This window comes from Xenopus laevis, chromosome 2L (genome assembly GCF_017654675.1).
Source record: "Xenopus laevis strain J_2021 chromosome 2L, Xenopus_laevis_v10.1, whole genome shotgun sequence".
NCBI classification, from domain to species: domain Eukaryota; kingdom Metazoa; phylum Chordata; class Amphibia; order Anura; family Pipidae; genus Xenopus; species Xenopus laevis.
Window position 1 is genome coordinate 72,729,895 of NC_054373.1, and position 23,807 is coordinate 72,753,701.

The 23,807-nt window shown below is 42.1% G+C and overlaps 1 protein-coding gene across 5 annotated transcripts in view; it reads left to right on the forward strand.

Moving 5' to 3' along the window:
- nav1.L (neuron navigator 1 L homeolog) overlaps window positions 1-23,807 on the forward strand; it is a 147,298-nt gene that overhangs the window by 59,564 nt on the left and 63,927 nt on the right. For 4 of the 5 annotated variants that reach the window (XR_005965391.1, XM_041582033.1, XM_041582035.1 and 1 more), the window contains 2 exons: window positions 723-764; window positions 20,251-20,393. Coding sequence is in view for 4 of the 5 variants with exons in the window: in XM_041582033.1 (XP_041437967.1) it covers window positions 723-764; window positions 20,251-20,393 (185 nt within the window). In the remaining variant the exon portion in view is untranslated. The remainder of the gene's footprint in view (window positions 1-722; window positions 765-20,250; window positions 20,394-23,807) is intronic. The other variant, XM_018246543.2, reaches the window with a different exon arrangement.

The following is a 23,807-nucleotide window of genomic DNA, read 5'->3' on the forward strand; positions in this document are numbered from 1 at the left end:
GTTTTGTATATATATTTTTGTTAGTATGGTGCAGTGACATCACAAGTTCTTTTCCTGCCACTGGGGCTTTAAATGGTTGTAGTCATTTTGTGTTTAGCACTTTGAGAGAGGCTAGTGAGCTAGCCGAAACGTCAGTTATTTTTTCCAAATTTCACCTCTATTGTGCCTATATATATATATATATACATATATATATATATATATATATATATATATATATATATATATATATATATATATATATATTTTTTTTTTTTTATTGATTATATATACTAAGTTAAGAATTTATTAGCTACAGGAACAAAAGTATTCCTTGGGCAATTCCTTATGGGATATGTAAAAAACTCTTTTCTAGTTTAGGCTATCTTTCTTTGTATCATTTATCACCATATATTGAACAAATATACAAGGAAACATAGCTGTAATTTAATTAGCCCTTTTTCAGATTATTGAAACATTAGTTGTATAAAAAAACAATTTATGACTAGCACATTTATGATACTGTAAGTGAAAAACCTTATCCTTTGACATGTATACAATATGATGCACCAACAAATCATCATTAATAGGTAATGTAATTTATAGACACAGTGTTACAAGAATGTCCCAACATAATTTGGTATCTTGTCTCACAGCTGGCAATGTGTCACCATATTCAGCTTTATTTGTCTTTCCTATTTTTTATTACTTTCGATTGTAACATCTTTTCTGTGGTTCCACAGCTCTATACAAGACAGAAACACTTTGCCGAAAAAAGGTTTGAGGTACAGTTTTTTCCAGTTACCTTTTAACACTATAGGAATATTATTTTTATTTTATAAAGCTTACCGTATATACTCGTGTATAAGCCGACCCGCGTATAAGCCGAGGTACCTAATTTTACCTATGAAAACCAGAAAAACTTATTGACTCGTGTATAAGCCTAGACACAACTCAGAAAAGTCTCAGAAATATCAAACAGTCGGTTTAATGTTAAAAATCAAGCCATGATGCTTAAAACATTAATTCATCGTACAATGATAAAAAAAAAACCTCTGGTAGATGAAATAGATATATTAAGAAGACAGCTGCCTTACCGGTAAATTAGCTCCAATGGGAGGGGAGAATCAGGAAGCTGCTCCCTGTAGTAGGCGCTGATCGCCTTCAAAGAGTTGTTAGTGGGTGGGAGGGGAAGCTGCTCTCTGCTGCTGGGCCCTTCAAAGTTTAATCGATCGCTGGGGTAGGGGCAGCCCGGAGATGCCGGAGTTGTCGCTGAGCTGATGACATCAGCGTGCGCACCACCGGCAGCGTGACACACACTCCTTGCGCTGTTGCGCTTTTCTTTGCGGCGTGTTTCTGGCTGGGTAAGGCAGCTGACCCGCTTTTCTTTGCGGCGTGTTTCTGGCTGGGAGGGGGATGTTCCTTGTTGGCAGCGTAAGGCAGCGGGGATACTGCTTCCTGCAGCCGGCGCCGGGCCCCTCCAAGATTTTTTGCGGGGGGCCGGCCCGGAGTTGTTACGGCCCGGAGTTGTCGCTGCGCTGATGACGTCAGCGTGCGCAGCACCGGCAGCGTGACACACACTCCTTGCGCTGTTGCGCTTTTCTTCGCGGCGTGTTTCTGGCTGGGTAAGGCAGCTGACCCGCGTATAAGCCGAGGTAGGATTTTCAAGCACATTTTGGGTGCTGAAAATCTCGGCTTATACGCGGGTATATACGGTATTATGCACTTTCAGTTGAGGAAACAAAATTGCTTCAGATGTTTGGTTCTTGAGATACCATCCCATCATGCTTAGTGTATTGTGTAAGAATGTTGGACTGACATAAATTCCTATTAGTTTTACTATCATATCCAGAGGAATGGTCATAAGGGGTTATTTACCACTAGGAAGGCTTTGTTCAAAGGGCAAAATATAGGCACAGTGCACCATTGTTGGCACTTTGTACACTGACTTCCTTGAAAAATGAATTACTGCAGGTCTCTATGTTCCGTTTGAGAGTGCAGAGACCAGTGACCGACCCTGCCTTTTGCAGTACTGTGTAGGCATTCCACCCCCTTCCTGCTCCCTAACTTTCACATCATTGAGTAGTGAAGTGTATTAGTTAACATGAACTCAGATGGGCCCCCCTGCAAGCACAGGGTCTGCTTCCTCTGTAGTTACGCCCCTCATAGTAAAGTTTGCTTGTTACTGTAACCAGAAGCAACCAGCTGTCTTTTTTTACTATTCAAAATTCACTAATCCAGTAAAACACAACTGCTGTAGATTATACTGTAGGTTATATCATTGAGCTGTGTTTGTACAAAACCCTGCAATACTACCTATATTTTAAAGGGGTTGTTCACCTTCAATGTACAAATCTTATGAAACCACTAACAATGCTCTCAATGTGTTAGAAAAACCATTTTCCATAACAAAAAGTAAAAATGCCATTGTAAAACCTAATTTCTATACCTATTAACTCAGTCCTTCTCCTGTCTCTCAGACCAGTTTTCTGAAGTGATGGGAGTGGCCTATTTTGAACCTGACACCAAGAACTTCCTATATGATGACATCATCATGCCCAGGCTTTGCCCTTACGTGTTTCCTATTGGATGTTGATACTGCCCTCCTCCTAGTAATTTATTGGGTGCTTGTGAACTGTAACCAGTCACATAATTTGAATGGCCATTGGTTGATTATTCAATTGTAATGGCAGAGGTTAACAGACGCAGCATATAAACAAACCTGCCTTGTAACAAACAATCACACAGCCATGCAGACAAATACTGCAGAAAAGGAAGGAGCAACATTGTTTGGCAACCTTTGGCATTAAGCATAATGTCAGTTATTTACAAAATTGCAACAAAACCAGCACTGACTTGCTTAGAAACGTATGTAACTTACACATCTAGCAGGGACAGTAGGGCTGCCACCTCACCCTTTTAAAACCAAACACATATGAAATCCACAGGCTGCATGGCTAATTATCAACTCATTTAGATGCTGCAGACTGAACTGATTTCTGTGCAGCCATGTATCATGCATCTAAATTAATTGCTAATTAGCCATGCAGGCTGTGGATTTCATATGTGTTTGGTTTTAAAAAAGGTGAGGTGGCAGCCCTAAGTGACAGGCAGAGCAGTGATGAGGGCAGGTACGTTTTTTGAAAATTTTGTGCGCTCTCCTGTGCGCTCTCCCGGGGGGGGGGGGGGGGGGTGCGGTAATTTACCTAGGAAAATGATACCTTTTTTAAGTGTTCCACTTCTGGAACAAGATTTAGAGCTCTAAATACCAAAAAATGAAAAAGTTATATTTTTCATGATATAGGGATCTATACCAGAAAAATATTTTACCTTTTTTATGAGGTAAATACACAAAATAATACATGCACTCCCCCCCCCCCAAAAAATAATAATATGTTTCTGGAAAGTACAAGTGTCATCTCCCATAGTAGCCATTATAATCCAATAATTCAAATTTTTAAAAATGATTTCTTTTTCCTGTGTAATAATAAAACAGTAGCTTGTACTTGATCCCAACTAAGATATAATTAATCCTTATTGGAAGCAAAACCAGCCTATTGGCTTTATTTAGTGTTTACACCATTTTCTAGTACTAAGATCCAAATTACAGAAAGATCTGCTATCCGGAAGACCCCAGGTCGCAAGCATTCTGTATAACAGATGCCATACCTGTACCTTGTACTTGATCCCAACTAAGATATAATTAATCCTTATTGGAAGCAAAACCAGCCTATTGGGTTTATTTAATGTTTACATGATTTTCTAGTAGACTTAAGGTATGAAGATCCAAATTATGGAAAGATCCATTATCCGTAAAACTCCAGGTCCCAAGCACCTCGATCCCCCCCATCTGCACAGTTGAAGTCTCTACAGTACACAGCCCACACTCCCCCTCCCTCTCACAAACTTGTAACAGTTTCTCTTCAGTACCTGAATGCTGCTCAAATTCCCCAGCACAGCCCAGCACAGGAAGCAGTGGCAGATTGACAGCAGACATAGCCAATAGGAGTTAAGTTAGCTGCCAGTACAATGTGTGATGTCATATAAGGAAGAGGAAGTGAACACTGTAGTGTTTTTGGGGGTCAGTGACCCCCTCCCAGCACAGGGTCTGTGTGGAACTGAAGGATTAGTACAGGGACACTTCTGAGGTGAATATCTCTTGAACTGTACTTTTTCTGTTAACTATTTCTATGGAAAAGTTTGTTCTATTCATGTGAACTGTTAGATTTGTCAATTTGTTACAAAGGTGAACAACCCCTTTAAGGACTTATCGTACAAAAGATAAATACAGCTTTGCATGAGTTGTTTTGCAGCCGAAAATCAATGAGGAACACATGATAAGAATTAGCAGTGTACTATCAGAGGCAGTCAGTGCTCAAGGCATTAGCCTGGGACTGACACAATTTAGAAAAATTATGTTGTAAGTTGTTCTTGTAGCAATACAGGCCACATTCCCTACAGTTCTTACTGGTAGATATGATTTGTACGTGATACTTTACATTCCTAAAAATTAAGCACAACAACAATTTATATCTATATTAACACTACTTTAATAGATTTTGGTAAATATTATATTTTATGCCAATAATTTCATTACTCCAATATTACATCAATAATGAAAAGTAATAGGGTTCATTTACTACATGCATAGTACCAAAAATTGTTGCAAATTCACTTTTGTTCATTGCTTTTCCACTAAATCCCATGGCATACTCTGCGACTTGTTTGTGATTTACCAATGCAGGTACAGGTTTGCATTCACATGGATAGTAAGTTGAACTATAAGTTTTTCTTTGTCAGTGTACATGTGAAAGATGCACCTGTTGACATAAACTGTATTAGCACGTGATTAACAAGTTTCAAATAATTTGTGTGTTTGGGAGCAATGCAATGGAAAGGAACATTTCTTTATAGCAGATATCTAATTTCAGAGCTCCCCTGGATCCTGTAATTTTTATTATGCCTGCAAATCAACAAAACTGGCATATTGTCACTAGACATAAGTTGTAAGGAGAAAATAGAGAATTTTACTTACCTACTTGATGTAAATTCCTTTTCTTCTAGTCCCAACATGTCAGTAAACATGGGCATTGTCCCTCCCAGACCTGTAGGTAGGACCTATAACATAGCCAATCAAAATTAATCATGACCTATAAGACCACATGACTTCCTCCTCACCACAGTTATACTTTTGCCATAGCAGTACGGTAATCAAAAAAAATAATTTGGGATGGGAAACCCTGTACTGACATGTCGGGACTAGAAGAAAAGGAATTTACGTCAAGTAGGTAAGTAAAATTCTCTATTTCTTCTACGTCCCTCCATGTCAGTACACATGGGATCTACCAAGCCATGCCCCAAAAACAAGGGTTGGGAATAACCAACATAAGGAAATAACCAAATTTATGCTAGGGAGAGCCTGAGTAATAAGGCCAGCATCACATCCATCCAACAGGGGGGGTGATAAAATGTATAGCTCCTGGAAAAGGTAGATAAAAGGCACAAGAACATGAACAACATGTCCTAGGACATGGTAATCGATTGACAACAAGAGCTACAAAACCAACTACTAAATTACAGAGACCGGCACATGAGGATTAAGCATTGCAGATTAACAATAGCCATATTCTGTTTAAAAAGTTTCCCTCAGCAACTAGAGGGATACCTGCAATATGGTTATCCGACATAAAACCCCACCTGGGGAAGAACAAAAATCCTGCAACTGTTAAAACAAAAGATTCCCTAAGACATAACCAAAATGATGGCAATGGCCATCTCAGCATTAAAACACCCACCACCAGGAAATCAATCAGATCAGAAACTAAACACAACTTGGATGCATCTATCACCAGTGCTAGAGAAATACACGATCCTCGGCAATAGCAAGTGGCCCTAAAAAGACTTGGCCCACATTAGCCTAGTCCTGCATCTTAATGGAAGCAGCTCACACCAGTGCTGACCGGAGTCAACTCCACACCAGAGATCCGCCCAAGATCCACCAACTCCATGCTAAAAATACCTAATGAAGACTTAACTAGATGAACACCAACTCTGGGTTATCCTAAATCAGCATATCATGGTAACCATTGTAGAGCCATGCTGGTACAGCCCAGTAGCTCCACCAACCACCAAATCTAAACGGGCAAACAACAGCACAAGGATAAGCTGCTGAACCAACCAAATGTGACTTAAGGCCATCTAACAGTAAAATATGCTGCTGCTACACAAGCAAGCAAATGGGACCCAAGCCAATTACAGTTCTAGAAACACCCACAAAAGCCGAGGCCACTACTTCTCAAGCTGCACAATGCTACAGTTTATGCAAAAACTGAACTAAACCTGTGACCATACATAGAAGCTACTGAATCCAATAGGCTACTGAACCAGCAAACAGCTGGGGTCACAATCCAAAATCAGGCATGCCAGAAGCTTATAGCCTACAAACACTGGTACCAACCAGCAATGATGCACAATCCACTGGCAATAAGCCAGCCACCATACATGCAAACCAGTGGTGGACCAGCCAGCTATTATGTATTCCAACATAGATGTGCAAGGCCATTGTCACACTAGCTGGCCAAGATGCCCGCCAGCTGCAGTGTATGCAAAACACCAGAGTGGAACTCTAATACACAAGGAATAGTACATAAGCCAGCTATTGTGAATGCCACCCTTGGAGACAAGTTCACCAACTGCACTGGCATCTGACACAAAAGTCAATTTCCACACATGCAACAACGGAGCACAAACCAGTTGTTGAACTTGCAAAACCCTGGTCCACAAGCCAGCCTTATTGATAATAATGTGGCATACAAGACCAAAAACAATGCATGTAAGGCAAAAGCAAAGATTAGCTGTAAGCCAACAACATATGACCAACCGCAGCTGCTGAATACCAAACAGCAACAAAATTAGCTATGGGCTGTGAAACTCAGTCAATTCCTTGGTGGCAGGCTGCTTCTTAGGAGCAGACTCAGGGGCGTAACTACAGAGGAAGCAGACCCTGTGGCTGCAGGTGGGCCCAAAAGGTATAGGGACCCCATGAGGCCCAAATAAAGAGCAGTTTCAATATAGATTGGTAAAAAAGCACAGCCTCTGGATATGTTAGGGGCCCTATAATGAATTTGCTGTGTGGCCCAATGATATCAGGTTACAGCACTGATCAGACTCAATGTAAGGAAGGAAGGGGCTACCATACTGCTTCAGCAGTGCAAGCCTCTAGCCAACCCTGCAAGCACATGTGTATTAAAAGCCAAATATAACCTTTGTGTCTGCACAGAGGACAATAGAAACAACAGTAGCAAAGAGACCCAGAGGAGTATCTGTCCCTTACCTGATAGCAATGACAAGTCCGCAGAATGGAAACTTCAGCTAGAACCCTGATAGCTTTCAGCTGAGGGACATAATTAGCTTATCAACATGCAGACTTCCCAGTGTAATGAATGTTTCAAACACACCGTGGATACTGATAAATCATACTCACCGGATTCAGGTACAACCTGTAAGGGACCGAAGGCGCAGTTGGAGTGAGGACCAAGGAGGAGACAGGTAACAAACCAAAGTTCGTGGTAACAGAAGGATGAGACAAGAGAATAGTCGAAGTCCAGGCAAAAGTTCAATCCAGGCAGCGAAGGGTCAATCCGAAATAACAGGCAAGGTTGGTACACAGGAATCAATCAATAATAAACACACCCAGGAATACACGAAGTAAGACCTATACTTCGGCAAAGTCTGTAGTGTCCAGAAGGCTTTATATAGGCCAGGTTTGGCGCCAAAGTTTGGGCGCAATGACGCTGACGCAGGCGTTCTGACGCGGGGACCATTCCGACGCCGGCGACCAATCGGCAGGCGGGAAGACGCAGGCGTCATAGTGCTGCGACCAGCAGGATCCACATGGTGGAGCCAGGAGTCGCCATCTTGGACGCCATCGCCATCTTGGGTAGAAACCTCTATTTCCATTACAGTACCCCCTTTCTTAGGGGGGCCTCAGGACCGCCATGACTAGGACTGGATGGAAACTGTTTGTGAAATCTTCGGATAAGAAGGGGAGCATGGACGTCACAATCTCTCACCCAGGAGCACTCCTCAGGACCGAAACCCTTCCACTCTATCAGGTACTGCAACACACCCCTGGAAATTCGGGAATCCAGGATTCTCTTGACTTCAAACTCCGGGTGACCATCGACAAGAACTGGAGTAGGAGAGGATGGAGCGGAAGAAGAAGAAGGTATTGCAGGCTTGAGAAGAGACACATGGAAGACATTAGGAACCCGCATCTCTGGGGGAAGTTGAAGACGAACCGCCACAGGATTAATAATCTCGACAATTGGAAAAAGACCGATGAACTTGGGACCGAGTTTGGGAGTAGGTACTTTAAGATGAATGTTTCGTGTAGATAACCAGACTTTGTCACCAAGATTGTATTGAGGGGAAGAAATTCTTCTCTTATCGGCAAATTTCTTTTGGGAAAGAGAACTCTTTTCCAGATTGGCTTTGGTGGCGAGCCAGATAGCGAGCATGTGAGCGGCTTGATCATTGGCAGCAGGAACGTTTGTGAGAAGGAGATCTTGATGGAATGCTAGAGGATTCTGACCGTACACACAAAAGAATGGGGACCTCTCGGAGGAAGCATGCATAGCGTTGTTATGAGCAAATTCAGCCCAAGGGAGTAGATCTGTCCAGTCATCTTGACACAAAGACACATGGCAACGAAGAAATTGCTCTAATGCTTGGTTGACCCTCTCTGCAGCTCCATTGGATTGAGGGTGGTAGGCAAAGGAAAACTGGAGAGAAATGTGAAGAGCTTTACATAAGGATCTCCAAAATTTGGAAACGAATTGGGAACCTCTGTCAGATACAACTTCAGCCGGAAATCCATGAAGGCAAAAGAAATGCTGAATAAACAATTTAGAAAGTTCTTGAGCGGTAGGCAACTTGCGCAGAGGAATGAAGTGAGCCATCTTGCTGAACCTGTCGATCGCGACCCAGATCAAAGGAGACAGGTAAATCCACAATGAAATCCATCGCCAAATGAGTCCAAGGTCGGGACGGAATGGGTAAAGGCAGAAGTAGTCCCTTAGGAGGGGAGTGACCAGACTTAGAGGTAGCACAGGTGGAGCAGGAAGAAACAAAGTTCTTAACATCTTTCCGGAGTGAAGGCCACCACACCAGGCGAGACAGAAGTTCGGTAGTCTTCTTAATTCCAGGATGGCCGGCCTGTTTGGAGTTATGGGACTGAGACAGGATGGAGTGGCGAAGTTCTGGAGGGACGAATGCGACTCCCAAAGGAGTATCGTCAGGAGCAGAAGATTGTGCAGATAACAACTGGGAAGCCATGGTGGGAAATAAAGCAGCAATGATTTTGGTAGGAGGCACAATGAGTTCAGGATCCTCAGAACAAGTGTCTTCAGGAACGAAGCTTCTAGAGAGAGCGTCAGCCTTCTTGTTTCTGGAACCAGGGCGGAACGTGATAACAAAGTTGAACCTACAGAAGAAGAGTGCCCACCTAGTTTGCCTGGGATTAAGGCGTTTGAGAGACTGGATGTATTCGAGGTTTTTGTGGTCGGTGAAGATAGACACGGGTACAGAGGAACCTTCCAACAGATGTCTCCACTCTTCTAGCGCTAATTTGACAGCCAACAGCTCACGGTTTCCCACGTCATAGTTCTGTTCAGGGGAAGAAAACTTTTTAGAAAAGAAAGCACAAGGATGCAATTTCCCATCATGCGAGGACCTTTGGGATAATACAGCTCCAGCCCCGACATCGGAAGCATCAACTTCAATGAAGAATGGTAGAAGAGGGTCAGGGTGTCTGAGGATAGGAGCAGAAGAAAAGGAATCTTTGAGGGTTTTGAGGCTTCAGAGGACCAACATTGAGGTTTCCCACCTTTCCAGATAAGGGACAGAATTGGAGAGATCTTGGATGAAAAGCCTTTGATGAATTGTCTGTAATAATTGGCGAAACCAATAAACCTCTGGATTAGGGATGGGCGAATTTGACCCGTTTCGCTTCGCCAAAAATTCGCCGCCGGCGAAATGTCGCAGACGCCCATTAAAGTCTATGGGCGTCAAAAACATTTTGTCGCGCGGCAAAACTGTTTTGACGCGCGTCTTTTTTTTTTGACGCACACCGCCATACAAGTCTATGGGCGTCATTTTTTCGGCGAAACGAGGCGAAAAAATTCGCCCATCCCTGCTCTGGATAGCTTTGGTGCTGGTGTGGAAGGGCCAATCCTGGATCGCTGAAACTTTTGCTGGGTCCATCTTGAATCCTTGTTGGGAAATAATATACCCCAGAAAGGGGATTGAAGAAACTTCAAAGGAGCATTTTTCAAGTTTGTCGAAAAGATTATTCTTCCTCAATCGAGATAAGACCTCCCGCACCTGGATCCGATGTTCAGTGAGATTTGAGGAAAAAATTAGAATATCGTCCAAGTAAATGACTACACTTTGACCCAACAAGTCCCGGAAGATGTCGTTAACTAGCTCTTGAAAAACCGCAGGAGCGTTACAGAGTCCAAAAGGCATCACGAGGTACTCATAGTGCCCATCACGAGTATTAAACGCGGTCTTCCATTCATCACCCTCTCTGATCCGGATGAGATTATAGGCCCCACGAAGATCTAGCTTAGTGAAAATGCTGGCACCCTTGAGCTGATCAAATAACTCGGATATGAGAGGTGGAGGGTAGCGGTTCTTTACAGTGATTTTGTTCAAGCCACGGTAGTCGATGCAAGGTCGTAGACTGCCATCCTTCTTTTCAACAAAGAAGAACCCCGCACCAGCAAGAGAAGAAGATGGACGAATGAAGCCTCGTAGGAGATTTTCCTGGATGTACTCTTTCATCGCTGCAGTTTCAGATGGAGACAGCGGATAAGTACGTCCTCGAGGAGGCATAGTGCCAGGAAGAAGTTCGACAGGGCAGTCGTACGACCGATGAGGAGGAAGCGTTTCTGCAGATTTCTTGTTGAAGACATCAGAGAAGTCTTGGTAAGCAGGAGGGATGGAGGGATTAGGAACCACGGAAGAAATCTTGACAAGGGGCTGAGCTGGAAGACAGTTCTGTTGACAAAAGAAGCTCCAGCAACAAATTTGCGTTGCGGACCAGTCCATGACAGGATTATGGATGCGCAACCAGGGAAGTCCTAGGACTACTGGAGTTGACGGGCAATCAATTAGCAGAAACAAAAGTCTTTCAGTATGCAAGGTGCCCACTTTGAAAGATAAATCTTGCGAAGACTTGAAGATGAAGGCAGAAGAAAGTGGCCATCATCAATGGCTAGGACTTGTGGTACAGCCAAGGTTTGTAGAGGAATGGAATGATATTCGTCAAATGCTTTGTCCAAGAAGTTTCCAGCTGCGCCGGAGTCAAGGAAGGCATGAGTAGAAATGATCTTGGATGCAAACTGGATCTGTACCGGAAGAAGAAAACGATGAGCAGAGGATTGGGGAAGATGATCAATTCCGCCCAGGTAAGTTTCCCCAAACTTACCTAGGCGTTGGCGTTTCCCGACTTCACTGGGCACTCATGGGCAAAGTGGGATTTGCCTCCACAATATAAGCAAAGTCCTGCAGCCCTTCTCCGCAACTTTTCCTGTTCAGAAAGACGAGCACGTCCAATCTGCATAGGCTCTTCAGTGGGAGCGGGAGAAGAAACAGGAGCCGAGGAAGAAGATGCAGCAGTGCTGGGGAGAAAAGGTCTCTGGAAGCGAGGAGCCAGGGGGGGTTGAAACTTCCTTACGCGTTCTTTAACAGCTTGGTGTTCTCTTTGTCGAGTATCCACCTTGACTGCCAGGGCAATAAGATCCTCCCAGCGTGTAGGCAACTCACGAGAGACCAGATCGTCCTTGAGGCGCATAGACAGCCCATTGTAGAAAGCGGCATTTTAACTGTCATTGTTCCAGCCAGTCTCGGCAACCAATGTGCGGAATTCAATCGCATATTCGGGCACTGAACGTGTTCCCTGACGAATCTGGAACAGGCGTGAAGAGGCGGACGCTGCCCGGCCGGGAGCATCAAACACAGTGCGCAGATCACGGATAAAGGCCTTGGAGTCATCGATTAAGGGATCCTCTTTCTCCCACAGCGGTGATGCCCATTCCAAGGCTTTACCAGTCAGGCGAGTAATGATGTATCCCACCTTGGCACGTTCCGAGACATATTGATGGGGTAGCAGTGTGAACTGGATCTCACATTGGTTAATGAACCCTCTACAAGCCACAGAATCACCACTGAAGAGTGGAGGTGCCGGAATACGGGGTTTGGAAACATGAACTGGCGCCACAGGAATAGTGGCCGAAGCAGAGGCAGGAACCTGGACCGTAGGAGTGAGGGCAGACAATTTCTCCAAAATGGCTTCAAGAGCTTGGCCAAAGTGAGTCTGCCGGGCTTCATAGGCCTCCATGCGTGAGGCTATTCCACGGAAAGCTCTTCCGAAGTCAGGCTGAGCAGAGGCCTCCTCAGAAGGGTCCATGGCCCAAGTATAATGTAAGGGCCCGAAGGCGCAGTTGGAGTGCGGACCAAGGAGGAGGCAGGTAACAAACCAAAGTTCGTGGTAACAGAAGGATGAGACAAGAGAATAGTCGAAGTCCAGGCAAAAGTTCAATCCAGGCAGCGAAGGGTCAATCCGAAATAACAGGCAAGGTTGGTACACAGGAATCAATCTATAATAAACACACCCAGGAATACACGAAGTAAGACCTATACTTGGGCAATGTCTGTAGTGTCCAGAAGGCTTTATATAGGCCAGGTTTGGCGCCAAAGTTTGGGCGCAATGACGCTGACGCAGGCGTTCTGACGCCCGCGACCATTCCGACGCCGGCGACCAATCGGCAGGCGGGAAGACGCAGGCGTCATAGTGCTGCGACCAGCAGGATCCACATGGTGGGGCCAGGAGTCGCCATCTTGGACGCCGTCGCCATCTTGGGTAGAAACCTCTATTTCCATTACACCACCCTGCTTCAGCAGAGAGATTCACCAGTTAACACTGAAAGTACCTTGTGTAACGGCATTTTGCACAGAGGGCTCCAGCTCACAACATAAGACTATATGTATATAATACCAGAAGTCAAAGGAACACAGGCAGCTTACCAGATAGCTCAGAATTGTCAGCAGGAATCTCCAGTCCGGTGGAACACTGCTTGTTAAGAGTAGACTCATAAGAAAGGAAGGAGGTGCCATACTTAGATCCAACCAAATTGCTAAGGAACAACTGCACCTTACCAGATAGTGACTAATTAGCTGGATGGAAACTCCAGTCAAAACCCTGATAGCTTTCAGCTGAGGGACATATTAAGTTTATTAACCTGCAGACTTCACAGTGCAATGAATGTTTCAAACACACAGTGGATACTGAGAAATCAAACTCATCGGATTCAGGTACCACACTGCTTAGGCAGAGGGATTCACCAGCCAGTACTTAAGTACCTTGTGTAACAAGAGCCAATACTGCATTTTGCTGCATTTTTCTCCAGCTCACAACATAAGACTTCAGATAATACAAGAAGTCAGAGGAACATAGGTACCTTACCAGATAGCTCAGGCTTGTCAGCAGGAATATCCAGACAGGTGGAACACTGCTTGTTAAGAGCAGACTCATAAGATAGGAAAGAGGTGCCATACTGCTTGAGAAGGAAACCTCTAGCTATTCCTGGAGGTGCCTTAGTAACATGAGCCAATATAACTTCTGTGTCTGCACAGAAGATGCAGGTTCACCCATACAAAGCTTAAAATATTAAACAGCAATAGCAATGTGGCACACCTGCACCTTATCAGATAGTGCCTGATTAGCTGGATGGAAACTCCAGCGAAAGACCTGATTGTTCTCAGCTAAGGGGCATAATTAGCTAATTAGCATGCAGACATCCCAGTGCACTGAGCATTTTAAAAACACACAGTAGATACTGAAGAATCATACTCACCAGCAGAATCATACTCACCAGCTTCAGGCTGTTATAACTAGCCCATATGCATACCTATGGCCCTTTTGCAGAAGTTCTGTAATGTTCTGTAAAGCCTCACATAACTCAAAAGAAAAGGGGGAGCCCAAAAAGCTCACAGGTGGGAAACCCACAACTGTGTCTCTTCCCAAAAAGCACTAGATTGAATCTTGTGCCTCGCTGGGCATATAGCAGGGGGCTATTTTAGCACAGGGCTAGGATCATGGATATGCCCACGCCTGCATCTCTTCCCAATAAGTGGTAATTTACAGATTATGCGTCTTGAGGCATCAGATAAAATCTTCTCCATTACCTGGGAATCATCCCTCTGTGTCCACACAGAGGTAAAAAATAAACAAAAAAAAATAAAGAAAAAACAAAAACTGTGTTCTCTCAAAATTCACCAAAAAATAAAAAAAGAGTGTCCAGTATGACAAAAAATAACTGTGGTGAGGAAGAAGTCATGTGGTCTTATAGGTCATGATTAATTTTGATTGGCTATGTTATAGGTCCTACCTCCAGGTCTGGGAGGGGCAATGCCCATGTGTACTGACATGGATTGACGTATAAGAAATACCTTTTTAATTGTGTATAATAAGAAGGGAACTATTTCAACCTTTTCTTTCAGAAGATAACGGCTTCTCTCTATAATAATGGTCTTTCTTAACTATTGACACCCTATTTCCTTCTACCATACACTTGACCAGTAGCAACTACATCTTATGCAACTACTGCAACGCTGACTTCCTAAGTTCATACTTGCAACCAATCTTTCTCAATAGCTAAACAACTGCACTTCTCTTCTTATCATCCTCTAACCCCAATGCTTGTTTGCCACAGTTGATTATAATTGTTTAAAATACTATAAGTTAACTTAAAGTTGACCCACCCTTTTAACACTTTACTGACACCCACTCACTTCTGTAACTGCTTAAAGGGGTTGTTCACCTTTAAACAAACTTTTTTGTAGTATGTAGAGCAAGAGTGCCCATACTTTACTTATGAGGGGTCTACTTTTAGTGATATTGTCCCATTATGATCTACATAATATCACTGTTAGCACTTAAATATTATATTGATTTATACGAGAATTTATATTATTATATTTAAAACACAACTATTTCTTATGCAACCTTAACAGAATAAATATCTGAATGAAAAGAATAAAACAGAAGGGTAATTTAGTCAAGCTGTTTGTTGACAGTGTCTTGAGATCTACTGATCATCAACTAAAGGTCTTATGGCCTGTGAGGCAACCCTTGCTCATACTTTAGGTACTAAAAAAGGCAGTATAGAAACTAACACCTTCTGAGGAGCAGTGGCTGGTTTTATACCTAAGGAAAAAATCTATTTTGAAAGAGGACAATTCAAGACTGCATATACAGTCAACCGAAAAGTATATGTTTCTCTCCTGTACTGTAGCTAGGGGGAGTTCAAACAAACAAACAAAAGGGAAAAAAAATTGTATTTGAAGTTCAATATATTTCACCCAATGAAAAGAAACGTATGTGTTCTTCACCACATAAACTCTCATAAGGATCAAAAAAATACATTTTTAATAGCCAACAACCATAAAGAAAACACATTGCATGTTAAGTACTAGTGTAGATGGGTACACACAGACCAATGTAATTATATTGCACACCAAGAAAACTATATAATTCATTCCACAATGTTCCCTCAGTGCAGACACCCATAAACTTAAAGGACATGTAAACCCCCTACACAAAAATGTACTCAGTGAACTGCCTCTATGAAATTTTTAGATATCCGCCACTCTGGTTGTTAACAGGTTAACAGTAAGGCTGCAACATCCCCTAAATCTATTAGAAATCCTTTTGCTCCTGTAACCCACTGGGCCCCCTCCCTCAGGAATTTGATTTGACTTTTGATTTATGAGCATGCTCAGTGCATCTCAGCTCAGATTACTAAACACACCCTTCAGTCTAACAGCCATGAAGAGATAGCATTGCTGGTTCCCAAACTCTGCTCTAGCTGTCTGATCCTAAGTTTTTTCTCCGAACCACCTCTCCTCAGCTCATTTTAACCATTACAGTGCTCAAACCCAGCAGAACTTTTTATCAAAGTATGTTGTGCATGTGTAAACCTGCATTGCATGAACTTTACAGCATACATGTCTCAATGTTACTGCTGTCAGAGGGAAAATGGCCACCAGGTGAAAGCTGCTAATTGTTTTAGGAAAATGTAATGGTGCTGGCAAATGGAGGGGGAGAGATATGGCCAATGAGTGGGATTACATATATGTGGGATTACATATATGAGTGAGATTATACATGTATTAGTGAGTGGGATTACATGTATGAGTGGGATTATACTTGTAGGAGTGAGTGGGATTACATGTATGAGTGGGATTATACATTTAAAAGTGAGTTGTATTACATGTATGAGTGAGTGGGAATTACATGTATGCGTTGGATTATACATGTATTATTGAGTGGGTTTACATTTATGAGTGAATGGGATTACACGTATGAGTGAGTGGGATTACATGTATGCATGAGATTATACATGTATTAGTGAGTGGGATTACATGTATGCGTGGGATTATACATGTATTATTGAGTGGGATTACATGTATGAGTGAGTGGGATTACATGTATGAGTGAGTGGGATTACATGTATGCGTGAGATTATACATGTATTAGTGAGTGGGATTACATGTATCAGTGAGTGGGATTACATGTATGGGTGAGATTATACATGTATTAGTGAGTGGGATTATACATATGTGAGTGAGTGGGATTATACATGTATGAGTGGAGTTATACATAAATGAGTGAGTGGGATTATACATTTATGAGTGGGATTATGTATGAGTGGGACTATACATGTATTAGTGAGTGGGATTATACATATGTGAGTGAGTGGGATTATACATATGTGAGTGGGATTATAAAGATTGATTCACACGGGACGAGTTGTCGTCCGCATTTTAAATAGCGAGTAGCGGCGACCGTTTTGTATTTACATAGAAAGTAAAGGAAATCGCCAGGTACCATACACGCAACGTTACTTAAAAACGCCAGTAGCCTGAAAACCGTTTTGGAGCGATAATTGAAAAATACCATAGACATAGAGAAGTATACAAATACGCCTGTACCACACAGACGAGGAGACAAATAGCAGCGATAATATGCAAAGCGACATGACGTCAGCGGAAATGCGAACTTATGACGCACGCCGCATGGCGTAGTGCGTTGCGACGTTAGTTGCGCTCTGCGTATTGTCTTATTGGTGGCTATTCCATGCTGAAAATTGTCGAAATGGTGATTGACGCCTGCGGGTTGTAGTGGCTGCACATATATGGCTACAATTATATTCCTATATCTTTTGCATGTTAATATATATTCCCATATCCTTTGAATATTAAACTTCTTCATTTTAAATATTTTCTACTTCCTGGGTGTCAGTGTATATATTTTGTACACATGTGTATACATAAATATCTATATGATATACATATTGTCATTTAGTTCCATTTTATGAAAATAGTTTTTAAAATAATGAGCATTTTATTGATCCAATACAACACAACTGTATGCAGACTAAATGCAGTTCAACTGCCATGGTATCGCTCCATCTGGAGACATGAAATAATTAGCAAACTGATCTCTGACTTTCATTCCTCCTGTAGGACCTCTCACAGGGGCACAATCAATATCTGGGATTTCATCGGTCAGGGTGTCTTGATAGCTATACCCATCCCTAAGACGAAAAAAATTGTGTAGGACACAACAAGCTTTTATTATAATATCCACAAAATCGGGTTCCAGTTGTATAGAGGTATAGAATACACGCCATTTGTTCGTGAGAATGCCAAAAGCACACTCTACCATACTGCGTGCTCTTGATAATCTGTAATTGAAAACACGTTTCTCTATGGCCCTTTGTGACCCTGGGTTAGACCAAAGGCCTCATCACCCACAAAAACATAAGGCATGGAAGGTGCAGCAGTCCCAGGCAATGGTTTAGGAAGAGGTAGACGAAGTGTCCCTTCTGATAATCTGCGTCCCATTGATGAATTCCAGAAAGCACTGGCATCACTAGTGCTTCCATAGGATCCCACATCAATTATAGTAAAGCAATAATTTGCATCAACAGTAGCCAGAAGAACAACTGAAAAGTATTTTATGTAGTTAAAATACTTTGAGCCACTTTTGAAAGGCATTGTAACTGTAATGTGTTTTCCATCCAAGGCACCCAAGCAATTAGGAAAATTGTTTTTTTTTGTAGAAATCTTCTGCAATGTTAATCCATGCATTTTCATCTGGGGGTGGCATCACAATTCTTTGCAGCTCAGTCCAAATAAACAGACAAGTTTCTCTTACAATTCTGCCTATAGTGTTTCGACCGATTAGGAATTGGAAATACAAAGAAGCAAACGACTGTCCAGTTGCTAAAAACCTGAAAGAAAAACAAAACAAAAGCATTACTTCTTTAGTAAAAAATATTACTATGATAGAACCTGTATTATTGCTAAAAGCCCCCACCAAATTGGCCAACTAGGGATGCACCGAATCCAGGATTCGGTTCAGGATTTGGCCAGGATTCTGCCTTTTTCAGCAGGATTCAGATTCGGCAGAATCCTTCTGCCCGGCCGAACCGAATTCGAATCCTAATTTGCATATGCAAATTAGGGGCAGGGAGGGAAATCGCGTGACTTTTTGTCACAAAACAAGGAAGTAAAAAATGTTTTTCGCCTTCCCACCCCTAATTTGCATATGCAAATTCAGATTTGGTTCGGTATTCAGGCAGAATCTTTCACAAAGGATTCTGGGGTTCGGCCGAATCCAAAAAAGTGGATTCGGTGCAATCCTACAGTCAACTAAACCCATATACAGTATATTACAAAGATAGCTCCTCTGGTGAAATTGGAACCCTCATCAATGTATGGGCACGACTCAGGCCTGGCTTTAAAATGTTCAGAAGTTCATCAAAACTTGATATAGACATTCTGAAAAACTTGTAGAATTTTTCTGGATTGTTGCGAAGTTCACCATATAATAACTGAAATTGTGATGGGATGTACCTAATATTTTCTAGCAGCAGCTCTTTCATGTCTTTCTTTCTGTAGCAAATAATAATAGAAGTATATAAGAAAAATTTAAATAGCCAAATCACTATTTTCCATTTTCAAAAACCAGACAAGATGTGGAGAAAACACCCTGAGAATACAGGCTGAGAATATAACACAGAGAACAACACGCAGAGAATAACACGCCGAGATAACACTTCCGTCTGCTATCCCATGATGCAATGCAGTGCATCCTATGGGCGGAGATAGTCCTGCAATGCATGGCGTGAAAGAAATCGCTCGGGAGACAAAATCGCTAGGTATATTCGCCTGTAAAAACATAAGCGACTAGTCGCCGCTACTCGCTTTTTAAAAACGCGGGCAACAAATCTTCCCGTGTGAATCAAGCCTTAATGTAGGAATAAGTAGGATAACACATACTTGCTAATAAAGTTACATTACCAAAAAAACTCCTAAGCAAGGTCATCAAGTGTCTGGACATGCAAATATATATGATGATGTAGCCGATAGAAAATGGCCACCTGGTTGAAGCAGATCTTGCATTCAGGAAAACACTACGGGTGCAGGCTAACGAAGGGGCAAAATACAATGATGGATTTTGTGTGGGAAATATGTGCCCAACATAAAGACATGGTAAGGTTTTATAGGGTTTATATGACCTTTAATGGGAAGGAAGGGTTGCAATGGACATATATGAAGTGTTGACTGACATAAGTGACATAAGGCACTCATTTCTACAGTTACAAATTTTGATGCATGTGTGAATGATTAGATGCGGTATGCATGCAAGGAACAGGCGCACTGTACATGTGAGGAAATATATGGAGTGACAGGAAGCAGCAAGTAGATGTCTCTAAGGAAGTTTACGAGTGAAACGTGTCACATGTAATGTCATCAGAAGAAGCCAGTCTTGGAGGAACGTGGTGGAGTAAGACACCAACTACCTCCCACTAACCATTTAACACTAAACACATTAAATACTATACACTATTTTTCCCTTTTTTGTTTAAACTCCCCCCAACTATAGCGCTGGAGATAAAACATATACTTTTTGGCTAATTTTTGTGGATCACATGGGAGATCGATGGACCCCAGCTCAAAGGAGGCAATAAACTTTTAATTATTACAATTTTTTATTTAAAAAAAATGTAAGGCAAAAGCTTGTCTTGATTAATGTGGACAATAATGGTTTTTGATTTTTCACACTTATAAAATAATTAATCATATGTGTATAATAAAACTTTTCAGTATTTTTTATGAATTTATTTTCCATTCCAGATACCAGTCACACTCTCAGGATGAATCAAAGGAGAGGCGGCACTCACACACAATTGGAGGAATCCAGGATGCTGAAGATCTGTCTCCTCTACCTCCACCTCTTCCCCTTACCAGTGTGGGAAAGCCTCCATTAAGCAATTTGGGTATGTTCTAAAAGTATATTTATTTGTTGTATCCATCCATATTGTGAATATCTTCCTCATATCATCCCCAGCTTAGATCTTTACCAAAACATGTCGTTTTTTTTCTTCCTTACAATATAGTAAAGAATGTACTATTATAGTGTACAATTTACATAGTAACATAGTAAGTTAGGTTGAAAAAAGACACATGTCCATCAAGTTGAACCTTTTAACTCTATTTTAGCTTGCCTGCTAATTGATTCAGAGGAAGGAAAAAAATTGAAGCCTCTCCAATTTGCCTCAACTTATACCATGAGCTATCTTCCATAACCCTGATCCACTTAAAAAATTTGATCCACTTAAAAAACTGATACTGGCATAGCTTCAATTTGCCAGTTTCGCTGAAGTAACAAATTAACTCATACACTTTTTATTAAACTCATGTTGAGCAAGGGGGGGGAGAAAAGGAGGCTTAAGGTGGCCATACACTGAGCGATCTGCTCGTTTGGTGATGTCACCAAACAAGCGGATCTCTCTCCGATATGATGGGACAAAAAATCCCGTCGGATCACGGGCGCATCTGTTCGTTGATGCGGTCCCGCGATCCGCCCGTTCGTTAGGATCCGATCGTTGGGCCCTAGGGCCCATGATTGGATCAGCCCGATATTGCCCATATCGGGCTGATCCGATCATGGGCCCTAGGGCCCAACGATCGGATCCTAACGAACGGGCGGTCGGATCGCGGGACCGCATCAACGAACAGATGCGCCCGTGATCTGACGGGATTTTTTGTCCCATCCAATCAGATCTCTATCGGGGGGCCCCATACACTGGCCAATAGACTCTGTCAAAAAGACTCTGTCTGCAGCTTTTATCGGCCCGTGTATGGCCACCTTAACAGAGCAACCACTGGGGGCCAGTGAAGTGGGGGGAGGAGATGGGGCAGTGGAGGCTAATGAGGGGGGCAGGTTGGTGATAGTTACGAGGGGAAGTAGGGGACAGTAGGGTTGTGGGGCTTGTCCAAAACAACAGATTCGCCATTTTGGCTGAAGATGCTGTGGAGGAAAGATCTGAACTGGCTTGTATGGAGCAGGCTGACTCTCAGAGCACCCTGGAAGGCAGTGGCTCTAATACGTGTGGTGGGGGGAGTGCAAGGAAGGAAAGTGGATAAGGATAGGGAGGACCACATGTCATATGTTCAATATTATACCATTATTAAATGTATGTTTGCAAATGCAAGGAGTATGACTGGAGGTGAGAGCTGGAGGTGCTGGTGGGAAAATAATGTGATTGGTGTGGCCGAAACATGGCTGAATCAGTAACATGACTGGGCAGTTAATATCAGCAGCGATACTTTGTTTCAGAGGGACAGAGGCAATAGAAAAGGAGGAGGGGTATGTCTGTTTGTTAGGTAGGATTTAAAAGCTTATATAAAGGAGGAGGTTATGTCAGAAAATGAGGGGGCAGAAGTCTTATGGGTGGAGTTCTTTACCAATTGTAAAGAGTCCAGCAAATTAATTATTAGAAGTATGTTATAGACCCCCTAATGTAAGTGAGGAGGAGGAGGCTAAGCTCCTGATGCAAATAGAAAAGGCTGATAGTTTGGGTAAAGTAATGATAATGGGGGATTTTAATTACCTAGATATTGACTGGAGCAACAGTACTGCCAGATCAGTTATTGGGAACAAGTTTATAAATTTGTTGCATGACAATTTTATGGCACAGGTTGTTGAGGAGCCAACCAGAAAAAATGCTCGTCTGGATCTAGTGATCTCAAATGACCCAGAACTTATAGCAAATGTGCAAGTCATTGAACCCCTGGGTAATAGTGACCATAATATTATATAATTTAATGTCTGGTGCAAAAAACAAATATACACTGGGGCAACAAAAACCATGAATTTCAGAAAAGCTAATTTCAGTGCCTTGAGTGCCTTATGTTTTCAGCTAAAAAACACAGAACAGAAATGGTTGTTATTTAAAATGATATTAAATCGTTACTGTTCTTAATTTATGGAGTAAGTATAAAAGCACTAAGGGGCAAATTCCCTAACTGGCGAAAATTCGCCAGCAACAGCTTTGTAGCAATCGCAATTCACTAAAGTGCAAAGTTGCGTCCAGGTTGCCGAACACTGACGAATTTTCTCTAGCGTTACTTCGCCAATCAAATTGAAGATGTGCTAGCGTTAGTCACTTCACCCTTTAGGGAATCTGCCCCTAAGAATCACTCTATGTGGCTTAATATAGAAGTAAAGAAGTTAATAGTAAAGAAGAGAAAGGCATTTAAAAACTACAAGTCTGTTGGGACTGAAGCTGCATTTAATGAATATAAACACTATAATAAATGTTGTAAAACAGCAATCTGGAAAGCAAAGAAAGGAAATGAAGCATAGCGACGGAGGCTAAGACTAAACCCAAAAAGTTTTTTAAGTACATTAATAGTAAACAGATGCGGGTTGAGAGTGTTGCTCCTTTAAATAATGGTACCAGCATGGTTGTAATAGATACAGAAAAGGCAAATGTGCTAAATCAGTTCTTTTCTTCAGTGTATACAATAGAGGAGTCTGAGTTCCCAGGCTCACTTCATAGCTGCACTGATGGCTCAGCTTATTTATATTTAAAAAGGGTTTTACAATCTCAGCCTGGCAATTATAGGTCAGTAAGTTTGACGTCTGTATTGGGCAAATTATTTGAACGCCTGTTAAGGGATCATATTCAAAATTTTGTCCTAGTGAATGGCATTATCAGCATGGCTTTATGAAGATAGGTCATGTCAGACAAATTTGATTGATTTTTATTATAAGATAATTAAGATGCTGGACTGTGGTGTGATCTATTTGGATTTTCCCAAAGCGTTTGATACTGTGCCCCACAAACGACTGCTTTCTAAACAAAGGTCTGTTGGGCTTAATGAAGTCGTTTGCACATGGATAAGAAACTGGCTACAGGATAGGGTACAGAGGGTGGTTGTTAATGGTACATTCTCTGCATGGAGTAAGGTTCTTAGTGGGGTCCCACAGGGCTCGGTATTGGGTCCACTTTTATTTAACTTGTTCATTAATGACTTAGGGGAGGGTATTGTAAGTAATGTATCAGTGTTTGCAGATGACAGAAAACTATCCAGCCCAATTCAATCCAGGATGTGGCATCCTTGCAACAGGATCTTGACAAACTGGCAATCTGGGCAGCTAAGTGGCAAATGAGATTCAATGTTGATAAATGTAAAGTCATGCACCTGGGATGTAAAAATATTCAAGCCACTTATACCCTTAATGGGACATCCATTATGGAAAAGTACCTTGGAGTCCTTGTAGATAATAAACTTGGCTGTAGCAAGCAATGCCAGTCAGCAGCATCAAGGGCAAATAAGGTCTTGAGCTGTATTAAAAGGGGCATAGATTCATGGAAGAAGGGGGTCATTCTTACACTTTATAG